This window comes from Platichthys flesus, chromosome 5 (assembly GCF_949316205.1).
Source record: "Platichthys flesus chromosome 5, fPlaFle2.1, whole genome shotgun sequence".
Taxonomy (NCBI): Eukaryota; Metazoa; Chordata; class Actinopteri; order Pleuronectiformes; family Pleuronectidae; genus Platichthys; species Platichthys flesus.
In genome coordinates, this window is record NC_084949.1 from 16,022,931 (window position 1) to 16,034,356 (window position 11,426).

At 43.3% G+C, this 11,426-nt stretch overlaps 1 protein-coding gene across 1 annotated transcript; it reads right to left on the reverse strand.

Moving 5' to 3' along the window:
* Window positions 1-2,783: 2,783 nt before the first annotated feature.
* ppp2r2ca (protein phosphatase 2, regulatory subunit B, gamma a) lies at window positions 2,784-9,344 on the reverse strand. The gene is made up of 10 exons (XM_062388833.1): window positions 9,102-9,344; window positions 8,245-8,614; window positions 7,834-7,931; window positions 7,557-7,740; window positions 6,623-6,735; window positions 6,179-6,356; window positions 4,278-4,442; window positions 3,975-4,144; window positions 3,329-3,420; window positions 2,784-3,084 (listed from the first exon to the last, which is right to left on the reverse strand). The coding sequence occupies exons 2-10, from the start codon at window positions 8,306-8,308 to the stop codon at window positions 2,793-2,795; spliced, it is 1,356 nt and encodes a 451-aa protein (XP_062244817.1). The 5' UTR covers window positions 8,309-8,614; window positions 9,102-9,344; the 3' UTR covers window positions 2,784-2,792.
* Between the last annotated feature and the right edge of the window lie 2,082 nt (window positions 9,345-11,426).

Sequence of the window (11,426 nt, forward strand, 5' to 3'; positions counted from 1 at the left end):
CTGTGAACAATCACTGAGGTTGAGCCTGTATACTGTGATTGGAGAGTCTTTGTATCTAGTGATGGATTGTGTGGGGGTGTGCAATGAGAATTAATTAAAGTGCCTGACTTTGAAACAAAATCCCTCGTCGTCGGTTTTACTCAGATTCCTTTCTCCGACAGCATTTTGGCGATGAGAGCAAATTGCCCCCCATTCACTTCAGACACAGACAGGAAATGACCTCGCACGTTTTGTGTCTGATTTTCAGTTATTTTATTAATGCACATTCTTTCCATTCATCTCATTTGCTTTTTTTTGTAAGATTTGTCTTTTTTTTTTAAGTATGATAGATATACAGGCTAGTAGCATTGAGTAATGGCAACATGCTGCTGCTGCTGCTGTGCTCCTGAACACACAAATTCTCTCATTGGTTGTCTGAGGTGGTGGTTATGATGCGATTATAACTGACTTGCTCTAAACTAACTCTCACCACTGGAGGATTGAATCCTGGAACTTACACAAGGTTACATTTTTGTAAATCTTTTTGTGGGGTGTCATCATTATTGAATTGTAGTGTTGAACATTCTGTTAAACCAATCGGTGAAACACTTTGCCTGCATTCAACAACACTTCGGAACAGTGACAACCTAAACGTTATGGATGCTGACAAGAAAACACCCTAAACCCACAGGCTGCAACTTAAAAAGGAATTTTGTGGGTCCTATGGTTATAAATGTGGGAGAGTAAATGAGTGGTACACACGAAAACCCTTTGGAAGCACACCAGTGGATCATCTCCCATAGCAGCTGCAACATGACAGCAGCGGTGATAGTATAATCTAATGGGGCAACTTTGACAGTCCATGAAAAATGTTTACTAAATGTCCTTTTTTCTCTCATTGAGTGACACTTTAACGTTGCCAGACTCATAGCAAAGACCCAGAATAACAATATGAGCCCTCAATTGGTGAAAATTAGCACTTCTAGTGGACATTTTGTGAACTGCCACAGTTGCCCCATACGATGACATGGTAGCCACTGCCTCCATGTATCAGCTGCCGGCAGAGGTGATTCACTGAGCTGATTCAAGAAGAACAGGTCCCAGGTTGAAAATTAGTTGAATTACAGTTTAAACGTTTGTGAACAGTGGCTTTAAAATCAAAAGGTGGTAAAACTGGAAGATAAAAAACAGACATGTGGAGCAGACATGATTAGAATCTTTTCTTCTTTTCTTGGGTTAAAAGTTAACACAGTATACTTTTGTTTATCCATCAGACAGAGTCACCCTCAGGGCAACAATACTGTCTATGTCCTCACTGGTTATTTTACTCTTTCACCTGCTACAGGACACATCCAGACCACTTACAATGATCCCATCAGGGCCAAGCCGCTGTACACCTCCGGGCTTCCTGTGGGCGGTTTATGGTGTGATGACAACATGAACCTAATGATGAATTCACATGACAGCCTATTTGTTTTAATGGTGAAGACATTTCAGCGATGTGCATGATGAGTCATTGTACTGATGATAACCTCTGACCTTCCAACACACCAGACACAAACTCATCATAATGATTGGCTGAATCAGCGGCCTCATTCGTGTGCTTAGAATCCAACTTTGTCTTGATTGTGTGAGCCACTCGCCGAAATGTGCTTAGGCATTATAAAATGAGGAATATGCTCATTTGGAATTATCATAATTTAACTTGAATCTATTTCAGTTTTATAACCAATCAGCCTCAATTTGAGCATATATCTCGCTCATTTAAAATCGTTTAGAGACCTTGATACAGCAATCTAAACACATCCAAGGCTTAATATACACAATAAAACAGTATGTGTTGATTTGTGCACAACTCCCTCCCTCTCTATAACCTGCATATTTCTGTACTGCTAAAAACTATAAGCTCCAACATCGTGTCTTAGGGTCTGAGTAGAGGGATTCCGGGACCTTTCTATAAATTGATCTCAGGATTGTTTGCAGTTTACTGGACAAAGTGCATCCTTTTCCCTTTTTAGCCCACTGGGGCCTAAGTTGGTGGTGCCCTTTTAAAAAAAAAGGAACAGAATACTTACACCTAACAGTAAAAAGAGTGTGTACATTTGTGTTGCCTGTAGAAGAAGAGCTCAAGTTTTAAAGCAGGGATACTGCTGCACTGTGTGTTTGTTAGTGCTATTATTGCAAAGTGAACGGGGCAAATATTAAGGGGTCAGATACGCGTGCGATCTCCGAGAGCACTGCTCTGAAGGAGAGGTTCGGCTACTGCTGTTCGATAGAAAAAAAAAAAATGGTTCAGGATGTTGTTGTGAAGAGCTGTACAATTGCGCCACACTGCTAATCTTGGCAAAGTCACATCCTTCAGGTTTCGTAGCATCGTTTGGTGTTTGCTGCTACCCAGCACATATCTTCAGTTGTGTGTCAAACAGTACCAGGGCACATCAGTGAGGTGTGCAACACTGTGTGCTCGACAGCAGATGGAGAGGTGTCCCCGCACCTCTTCTCCTGCCCCTACAGTGGAGCAGCTACAGAAACATCTTCAAAAAGTGGGAGTGAAGTGGGATCCAAAACACGTCCAGGAGACATCAGTCCATCTCAGCGTTGGAAAAAAAAACGGATCACACACCTTCCTTGAGGATCCCATAAATCGTGACTCTTGTCATTTTATAACTAATCTTTTACCAGCACAAACAGATGTTGCATCTCAGTTTGTTGTAAAACTGCTTGGCTCAGACTTTTTGGACACACTTTTCAGAAAGGCTCTCCAAATATCTTTGGGTCACTGTCGATGAATCTGTCCACGCTCCCCTCCCCCGTCACTGTGTCTCCGGGTTGACGCGATCCTGGAAGATATACAGGTTGTTGGTGGCTGCTATGGCGATGATGTTCTCAGACGGGTGCCAGGCCATGTGCAGGATCTTTTTTGTAAAGTCCAGACTATCGACGCCCACATCCCCACGGCGCCGCTTGCCACCGGTGTAGACCCGCCTCGTCCGCAGCACGGCCCGAGGCTTGCTGCTCTCCCGCCACGCCTCCAGGGTGACGCCTCGGCCCGTTTCCCGGTCGAACATCCGGAAGAAGCTGTTGTACGCCCCTGTCATGATCACGCTGAGGAGAAGAGAGGGAAGAGAGAGATAACAAGAAGTCAACGAGGAGCTCGGCAAAACAGAAGGATTGATTTGATGTCTGCTAAGCTTGTCTGTGCAATTGATTTAAATGCCTCGTGCTTGTAGAGGCAGAGCATTAAGATGACCACTGTACACAGAAACACACCGCACCCCCCCTCCCTTTTTTTGCTTTAAATATAATTTACTTCGTCAATCTTTTCTCTCTCTCTCCTTCTGACACCTACCTGTCTGAGCTGTTCCACACACACTCAAACTTGTCGAAGATGCAGTCGTTTTCGTAGAGGGAACACAGCTTACTCCTCAGGTATTCGTGGACCTGGGGATGAGGCAGATAGTCGACATTAGTGTCTGGAGATTAAACATCTCTTTATTCTTGGAGTCAAGTGTCCTTCCTGAGAGTCTCCTGCTGGCTACAGTTTATTTCTGAATATTATCTTCAGGCAGTACGGACAGACGGATGGACAACCAGAAAACATACTTCCTCCAGCCACTGGCTATCTCCAGCCCAAAGGCATATAATAGTGGAGGGGGGGAATGAAGATGAAAAACTTAAATCTGAAAGTTTCTGATAAAAATGAAGTGATAGACTCAGCATATCCTCAAATTTGAGAAGCTTAAACATGTATATATTAATAAATCGATTGAAAGTAGATTTGAAAAAGCTTGATGAATCTAATAATTAAATAATAATTTCACCAGTAAACTTTATATATTAAAAAACTTGATGCGCAAGCAACATATAACAAACAACAGTTCAGCCACAGTACAGTATGAAACAGTGCAGTACATTAGGGAGATTCAGTAGATCTCCATTCATAACAAATAAAGGTAGGACATAAACAAAGACAAAGACATTATATGTTATTTCACCTGGTACGTTTCCACTGGGCCCTTGTCCATGTTCAGGTCCCACACCTTGGCGGTGAGGTAGTCTCTGGTCAGCAGATAGCGTCCGTTGTGGCTGAACTTGACGTCCGACACAGAAGAAATGATCTCTGAGAAGAAGGACCGGCTCCCTGGATCCTCAGGTTCCTCAAACTCTGAACAGAGCAGTTAGGTGCATCACAACAAATGATTATAACACAAAATCTGTGTTGGGAGCCATTGACACTCTATAGTGGAGCCTTTTACCGTCTAGAAGACTATAACTGCTGGTTACTTATCGTCACTCACGTTTGGTGTGTTTGTCACAGAGTGCAGACGATCTCATGTCACAGAGGCGCAGCGAGCCCTTGCTGCTGCTGTACACAAACAAGTGGCAGTGGTGAGGGTGGAACTCTGCGGATGTTATCACCTCCGTCAGATCCTCCATGTTGGCTGGTTTGATGTCCACAATGTCTGAGAGGACGGTCGGTCAAGAAGCAAACACCAAGGAGAGTTTGGACACACATAATTCTAGCAGCATTGCACAAACACTATGTTCAAGATGGGGCAGGGGCGGATACAGAAGTCGGGCCACGGGGCCACTGTCCCCAGCTAACAGTTTATTACTCTCTTTTTTTTAAATACCCTAGTCAGTTAGTAACAATACTGACAATCAATCTGACAATTTATTATAACTTGTATCATCTTAGATTCTTTCAGGGACACAATGTGCTTGAACACGGAACATTTTCCAAAACACATTGAATGATGTGAGGCTTTTCTCAAATCAATAGAGCTAACAGTGAACAAAGGATGACCCACATCAACAGAACTGTACTGAATCCGGAGTTATGTATGGATATTGGACATATAATTGGCCCCTCTGTGTAAGTTGTGGCCCCTTTATGGCCCCCTGGTTTAGAAAAATCCTGGATCCCTGACTGAGCAAGGGTATTTGTAGTGCTAATGTCCATCCTGAGAGGAAAAACAACAAGGAATTACATATATAAAAGCCCTCAGTGAGGCAGCAGGTACACCAACATCATTAATGTTCACTCAACATGTCCTTACTCCTTGCTCTCATCTCACATCTCAATCAACACCCCACAATCTGCGCCCCAACAAACCCCACAATATTTATGCACACTGTGCTCCTCTCTGTTCTATTCTTGGCATTCCTGTGTGGTTCAGTCAAAAGTGAACCGCCCAGTGAATTATTTAAACTCTTCTCCCCCATCGATGCCTTATGATTTTCTAGGTCAGCTTCCATTTGAATAGGAAATCACCAAACGCACTGCGTCCAACATGAACTGCCTGCAGTGAAGACAGCCTCTGAGGCGTTACGCAGCACTCTGATCCAAACACAAATCCAAACATAGCCATGTGCTGTTGCTGTAAATATAGATCAGGTTTGAATGTATATGAACAAGGACGTAAAGTGTGTATCTGCTGTATATAAAGGTGTGTTTTAGGTATGAATTTAGATGTATGGTTGTACAATTCATAGTTGTATTTGTATTCTTGAATCTTGAATCTTGAATCTTGTAGCAGTAGAAGGAACTGAATGTTAAAACTACTTTATACAAACTGTACACAGTGGATTTCATGTGTGGTATTTTTGTAGGTCACATGCGAGAATAGTACATGTGAGTCTGCTTCAGCAAACATCACAGAGCAGGTAATACAATACATGTATCAACACTGCAAATTGGTGCATACGGGCTATGCCCATTAACACACACAGGATTCAGTGTTCCTATGTCTAAACAGTATACCTTAATTTAATGAATTATTGATTATCCTTTAGTGGGAAATTATTTAAATGAATGCGAACTCAACCCAAACACCTTAACACAAACTTAATCTGTGAAAAAAAAAGAGCAATCCACCTCTTCCTTTTATTCCATTTTTTGTCCCAGAAATAATATTACCTAAAGAATGTCTACAGATAATTGTGTGACTGCAGACTTCAATTTAATGATGTGAATTAATTCCTACAGTGGACTTTGTTCTTTTATTTAGTGCAGTTCTGGGAATGTCATACCACAAGAAAAAAGAGAAGCCTCCTCTTCCAGCGAGAGATCAGGTTACAAAGAAAAAATCTGAGGAGAGCTACAGAGCAATGGAAGCCAGGGACTATTGTTTATCAGAACAATGGAATTAAACAGAAACGTGTGGCATAAAGAACAAGTCACTGTTGTGAAGGATACTGAAGCTGCGGTCCGTGATGCCCAGGTGCCACATGTTGATGCGGAGGTCGTCAGCGGACAGGTACGTCTCCCCGTCACTGTTGACTGAGATGGAGTTGACGTGGTAAGTGTGTCCATTGGAGAACACTCGTCTGGGGCGGACCTCCACCATCAGATCTGTGGGTTTGAGCACTGGCACCTTAGATAAAGAGAGGGAAGGTGTAGCCGTGTTGAGAAATAGGGGGAGGACAGAATGAGAAGTCAGGGAACAATTGAGGGTCAGAACAAAAGTCAGTCACTGAGCTTCACAAACAAATGTCCACCTGATACAATTAGGTATCAGGTTTGACTGCCCGAAATAAAAGTGTGCAGGTGTTTGTGTGTGTGTTTGTGTGTGTGTGTGTGTGTGTGTGTGTGTGTGTGTGTGTGTGTGTGTGTGTGTGTGTGTGTGTGTGTGTGTGGTACCTGCAGAGAGGTGATGGTAGAGATGTCCTTCAGCCGTCCCTCCTCATCTTTCAGGTTGTATCCCTCTGGTCTCTTGTCTCTCTCACTCACCTTCCACAGTTTAATGGTCTTATCTGTGACACATCAGATGTAGTCGGTTTAGTTGAGGGAAAAATGATTAATAATTATTACAAACAACACATAAACACTTGAAACAGTGACTGATTTCTCTTTTTTTAATTTCAGCTTTTTGACAGGTTTAAGGTGATCCACAAGATCAGTTTTCTTTAGTGTAGCTGAACTTTGTACCTTAAGGAAGCAAACCACTATGCAGCAAGTGACCTCTTTTTGTATCTGAAATTATTTTCAATCGATTTCAATAAATTGGTCAGTGGAACATCAATAATTAATAATTAATTAAGTACTTGTGTTTGATAACTGAAAGTCCAAAACCTAAATGAAAATATTATAAATTCAAAAATTAAGGGATGTAAAACTATAAATATGAAATCAGGAGGTAGAGAGGGTTGTCCTAACCAGATGGTCAATCGTTCGATCCCCATTCTTAATGGTTAAGATACTCATCAGATGGTTAATAACACTAAAAAACATCATATATATGTATATATATATATGTATATATAAACAGTCCACTTTCCAGCCATTGATAGACTCAAAGCTACTTTGTAAACAAAGCTTCAATATGTGATCCCTTAGATCCATGAGAAGGAAACAAGCATAGATATAAATCTGTGAGTTTCTCAGTGGCAGGGTGGTGTCTCTACAGCAGAACATGACGCTAAATAACCCCAATGCAGGGAACTGGAGTGGGTTATGTTGAAAGTTGTAATTCACACCATGTTCAGTTGTGTGTATTCCTCTAGGTATGCTATATCTGTACTGTGAAGTGTAAAGCTTTACTTGCTGTACATGCTTCACATCACAGATGTCTCACCATTGGTGGAGAGGAGGAAGTGTGCTGCGTTCTGCTGCGGCAGCCATCTGATCTTGTTGATCTTCTCCTCAATCTCCAGACTCTTCAGGTAGTCAAAGTCCGGCTCATGGCTCTGGAACGTGCTGTAGACGTTGTACTCCCCGGAGTCCCCCGTCTCCCCTAACTCCTCGGTCTCCCCTTTGGACTGTCCAGGGCCAAGAGTGGAAGGTAAGGGTTAACAATGCATGCAGACTCAAAGAAAGGGATGGTTATTATAGGTTTTAAGTTATGAACTGACCTCGGTCTCCCTCTGGAAGATGACCACTCGGCCACCTTTATCCCCTGTGGCCAGCAGGTCCCCTGTCTGGTTAAACTCCACTGTAGAGATGACATCAGCTGAGGGCAGGACAGGGAAATGGAAGATGATTAAGCAAGATATTGGTTATGATAAAAGACATAGGGAGGGAGGGAGAAAAAGACAAAGAGATGAAAGAACGGATATTCAGTATGCACAGAAAAGAGAGGGAGAATGAAAGTAAAACAATACTGGATCATTACAAAGAGTCTTGTTTGGTAGAATTTACTGAGCAAGACTCTTTGTAATGAACAAATGAATAAATGAACAATGCATCAATGACGCTAGAATGAACATCAAACCATCAAGTTGTCTGACACCACAGAGGCAGCAACGACACGCCGTCTGCTCTACCTTCAGTGACGTAGTCTCGCAGGAAGGTGTGGTTGATTTTGGAGCTCTCAGTGTCCTCGCCCATCTGAAGCCGAGGGAGGGTGACCCGCCAGCGCGCCCGTCCTGAAGGGAAGGGTCCAAACCGTGCTCTCTCTCCCCGCCCAGGCTCCGCCCATGCTGCTGGGGCCTAGCGAAGCGGACTGGAACAAGGCATCCTGGGAAACCACAGCCAAGCCGGAAGGAGAGAGAGAGGTGTGAAGAGGAGATGGAAGAATGGAGAGGAGGGAGGACGAGGGCTTTTTAGAGGAAAAAGGGGAAAAAGATGCGGAAGGTACAAAAGCAGGAATTGGTGATGAGGAAGATGCGAGGCAGAGGGGGGTGGATGGAAAATCTGGTGATGAAGATGGTGAGAAGAAGAAGATGGTTGTCAGCAGGCAGGCTGACAATACAGGCTCCCAGCATGCCAAACGCTGTGACCTTTGTTGGACATTCAACACGCTCATTATCACAGACACACGTGTAGACACACAAGGCCTCGTCAGTGCTGAAGCGAATCCCAGAATGGAGAGGGCAGGAGAAACAACAGACAGCTCCAGCAGATAAAACACTCTATAAAACCTTGTGTGTGCAAACAGAGGCAATTTCAAAGATGTAGGATGTCCATCATTCAACATTCAGTCAATGTATCTCCAGTAGTGGTGCTAAATGATCCCAGGGTGTGGTAGTCCTCTCTGCCTACTTTCCTTATCTCTGTGCTCACACACACACACACACACACACACACACACTTCTCAGATAGTCCTTGACGGTGATCAGAGGAGAACGCGATGTGTTGCCTGTGCTGCAGGAGGGAGGGAGACAGGCCTCAGCACACCTACCAGTCCGCCTGCTGCTGCTGCTGCTGCTGCTGCTGCTGCTGCTGCTGCTGCTGCTGATGATGATGATGCTGCTGCTATCCTTCCTGGTGCATGCTCTGCTGCAGTGTTGCTCGAGCCTGCGTGTCCGTCGGAGGGAGAGGAACGGGGAGAGAGAAGACAGAGCAGAGGAGTGGTGGTGAGAGGAGGAGAGGCAAACGAGGAGAGAACGAGAGAGGGAGAATGAGGAGGAGGATGGAGGTCCACTGCCTGCTGATGCTGTGGAAATGTCTCTGTGCAGCATCCACTGTGTCATGGCAGCCTCCTCCTGGAGCAGCCAATCACGGCTCAGCTGTCAACGGTGGATCCGCCCACTGCAGGTGTGAGGAGAGAGAGGCCAGCAGAGGGAGCCATTAAACACTGAGTGGAGAAAGATCCACTACTAAACTATGGCTTTCTGCAAGGAAGGATTGGAAATACTCAACAGAGCAGAGATTTTAAATTAATTAAAAACACATCAGTTTCCTAATAGGTTTGTTAAAACGTCAACGGTATCTTCCCAGGCACCACAGTCTCTGAGGCTGAAGGTCTGAAGGGCCTTTCCTCAACAAACAGAGGATCGTTCAAAGTCTGTTGAGTTGTGCACGAAACACCGTGTGAACCTTGTGAGGAGTCAGACTGAAGGGAAGACATGGAGGAGCCCGTGGAAACTACTGCGTAAAGGTAACCCCCTGAACTCTGTTTAGAGAACATGGAGCCTCAAGTTCAAGTTCAAATGTAGGGAATCTCTGGTGGTGTTATAATATCTTACGCTGAAGCTCTGCGTAGAAAGTAGGCCCTGGTAAAGTCAGAATGGTCATCCAGCCAGGCATCCACCCGGACCCGGGTCATACGGTCTCCAAACCTGCGCGTCTTGGAGCGAGGGCTCCACAGAGGAGAGAAGAACCAGCCCATGTCTTTGCTCATCGGCAGCTGCGGCGCTGTCTCCCTGCGGCAGGACTCCTCTCGTGCCCCGGGAGTCTCCCTTTCCGGCTCCAAGGACTCCTGCTCCTCAGACTGTAAACAATGCATCGCCTCTCTCAGGTGGACAGAGACCAAACAGAGCAACCCAACCCATCGTTCAAAGTCTGTTGAGTTCTGCACGAAACACCGGGTGAACCTTGTGAAGAGTCCGACTGAAGGGAAGACATGGAGGAGCCCGTGGAAACTATTGTGTAAAGGTAACCCCCTGAAATCTGTTTAGATAACATGGAGCCTCAAGTTCATTAATTCAAGGAAACCGATTACATGATGAATGGCTCTGGTCCAAACTGTAAAGGCTGAACTCCTCTGGTCAGTTCTGCTGCAAGTAGTTCATACATCACTACAAGCTAATAGTGATATGCTGGAGTGATGCACATTTTATTTTTATGATATATTCATCCGTTAAGAAATGATATGACAACATTAGCAATACATCCTCTGTGAGTAAATTAAAAACATATGAAATTCAATAATATCACACACAAACCTTTAAGCACAAAACACAAGCAGTTTACAAACAACAGTACAATAACATTGTCATAAATACACACCCTATAGTGCCACTATGAGTTACATACTGTGAATAATGTGCTCAAAATAATAATACAAAATCTACTTTACTTCACGAAATATTAAGGTTCTTAAAAGTCAATAAAAAAGAAGAAGAGAGTTAAAATCCTTTAAACTTTTTTTTATATAAGGTTCAGATTTGGAATTTCGCCACAAATATCGAAAACCAATTTATTTTCCTCATTAATGGTCATTTAATATTAGGAGGATTCATTATATGTATTTATTCATATGTCATGAAGTTAGTATAATCAACGATTCAAGCTGCCTAGTCGTTACGACCCAGCTCGTGAAATATATAGATTGATAAATAATAAAATATTACAAGAGGATCAAATTTGTATAAAAGCATGATTAAATTGATTGTATGATATAACCTTAATCTACAACACAATACAGTTCAATTCCCAGCAGGGAGACCTGTCATTTTCTCTACGTAATAAAGACAAACATTTCATAAAATATTTTTCAAACAGGAACATTTTATTACTCAAGAAGAATGTTTAAATAAACGTACATTGTTACCTTTCACCGCTAAATATAAATTAGCAGATTAGCAAGTCTTAGATTTTCACAATACTAAGAGAATACATTGTCATCCCAGCACCATTTAGGGGTCAGCAGTTTTCTGTGTTTTGACTTATTTCTTTTTCGTTTGTATTGTGCGCACTCAAGATTAAACAAAACTTGACTCCGCCACTTGACTGCATCAGGTCTGTTGAACAGGTTTGGAAAACATTGTGCCAAAACCTATGG